Here is a 1,597-nt window from a genome sequence, read left to right as displayed (position 1 = left end):
CTGTCCCTACTGAAATGGCGTGTGTTACATTTTCTTTCTAGGAATAATGGCACAGAGATTCACAGTGAAGTTTGTGAGCTACAACAGTGGTAATGAAGAGGAGCTGTCCGGAAATCCGGGTGAGACGCCCCTGCCAGTCACGGGCTTGCAGACGTATTCCAGACTCTAGCATGCTTCTAAGTCACTCTCTCCATTTTAGCCTGTGACTCTGACCTTTTCGTTATTCTCTTTTGTGACACTATATTTTAAAACTCCTTTTGAAATTGCCAGGATGGGGGACCAGTGGATGGCATAATGGCTATGTCCCCGGACTCCCATGTAGTTGATCACGGTTCGAGTCCTGGACCCGATGGCTTAAACTCATGCTAGGCGTACGTGCGTGCCCAAGATAGATCCCGAGAGGAGAATGGAGAAGTGATTGTGGCGTAGCCATCCCCCCCCGGGGGAGTGATTTCTCGCTCTCTGTCCCTCTCTGTCTTTCTGGCGAGTACACACACCCTATAGCAAAAACCTTTCAAAAAAAAAAAAAATGAAAGGGCAAGCCAGCTAAGAGCAGCTCATCTGGATACAGCCACGTCTTTCTGTCATTCATGAGTCCAGGCTAGTTTTAGGAGGACTGTATGACAGGGGCCCTGTCTTCAAGGAATTCACCATGTAATTCAGAGAGCACCATTGCAAGAAACACTAATCAGGAGTCCATGGAACCAGGGAGTGCACTGGTATGGGGTGGGCTTACGGACGGGCACTCTGCGACCCCAGAGCAGCAGGAAGTCAGCCTCTCCTCGTTCCTTTGTGTCGTGACGGCACTGCGTGGAGTGAAGGGCTGCGCAGTGTCTGGGTGTGCTGAGCACCGCTGTCAGCCCTGGGGGAAGTGGCGGGCATGGCAGGGCCCTGCCCTCCTGGAGGAGACTGTGCCTCGGAGAGCACACAGTGCATGCTGGGGACAGGACGGCCTGGGTGAAGCCGAGGAGGCCTTGGTGCATAGGAAGGACGCAGGGGCAGGGTGCAGATGCCGGGCGGAGGGGCGGCTGGAGGCTCAGGAATGGTGGGGACTAAGGTCAGAAGTCGAAATGGTGCACGAACCTGGATTGGCCCCGGTTTATAAAACGGTTGCAGACGAGGAATGTGTTTGCGAGGAACTGAGGATGTGAGTATGAATTGGGTATGTCATGTTACAAGGAGTTCTGCATTCGAGCACACACACATACTCACACGTGTGTACCCACACAACTACGTGCATGCTTATCTGAAGTGGGTGACAAGTAGGGCCATTAAAGCTGTAGATTCTGGGTGGCTATGGCGGTAGTGACAGCATTCCTTTCAGCTTATGCGTGCACATGCTTCTTTTTATAAGAGAGATTTTTGCTGTAGGGTGCGTGTGCTCGTCAGAGAGACAGAGACAGAGAGTGAGAATTCAACCCCCAGGGGATTCATGGCCATCCTTCACTTTCCTATTGGGATCTTGGGCACACATGCACACAAGCCCAGCATGAGTTTTAAGCTGCCAGGTCTAGGACTTGAACCGTGGTCAGCTATGTGGGAGTCCAGTGAGGCAGCCATTACTCCATCTGCTGGGCCCCACGTGAGCACTTTCATA

At 52.4% G+C, this 1,597-nt stretch overlaps 1 protein-coding gene across 1 annotated transcript in view; it reads left to right on the top strand.

Moving 5' to 3' along the window:
- Nucleotides 1-1,597, top strand: part of TCTN2 (tectonic family member 2) — a 35,985-nt gene that overhangs the window by 15,640 nt on the left and 18,748 nt on the right. Inside the window, exon 11 of the mRNA XM_027772167.1 lies at nucleotides 42-119. Within this exon, the coding sequence (XP_027627968.1) occupies nucleotides 42-119 (78 nt within the window). The remainder of the gene's footprint in view (nucleotides 1-41; nucleotides 120-1,597) is intronic.

Source organism: Tupaia chinensis, unplaced genomic scaffold (assembly GCF_000334495.1).
Source record: "Tupaia chinensis unplaced genomic scaffold, TupChi_1.0 Scaffold000258_1, whole genome shotgun sequence".
Classification (NCBI taxonomy): domain Eukaryota; kingdom Metazoa; phylum Chordata; class Mammalia; order Scandentia; family Tupaiidae; genus Tupaia; species Tupaia belangeri.
The sequence above is the reverse complement of the archived record's forward strand: the minus strand, read 5'-3'. Positions and strand labels throughout refer to the sequence as shown.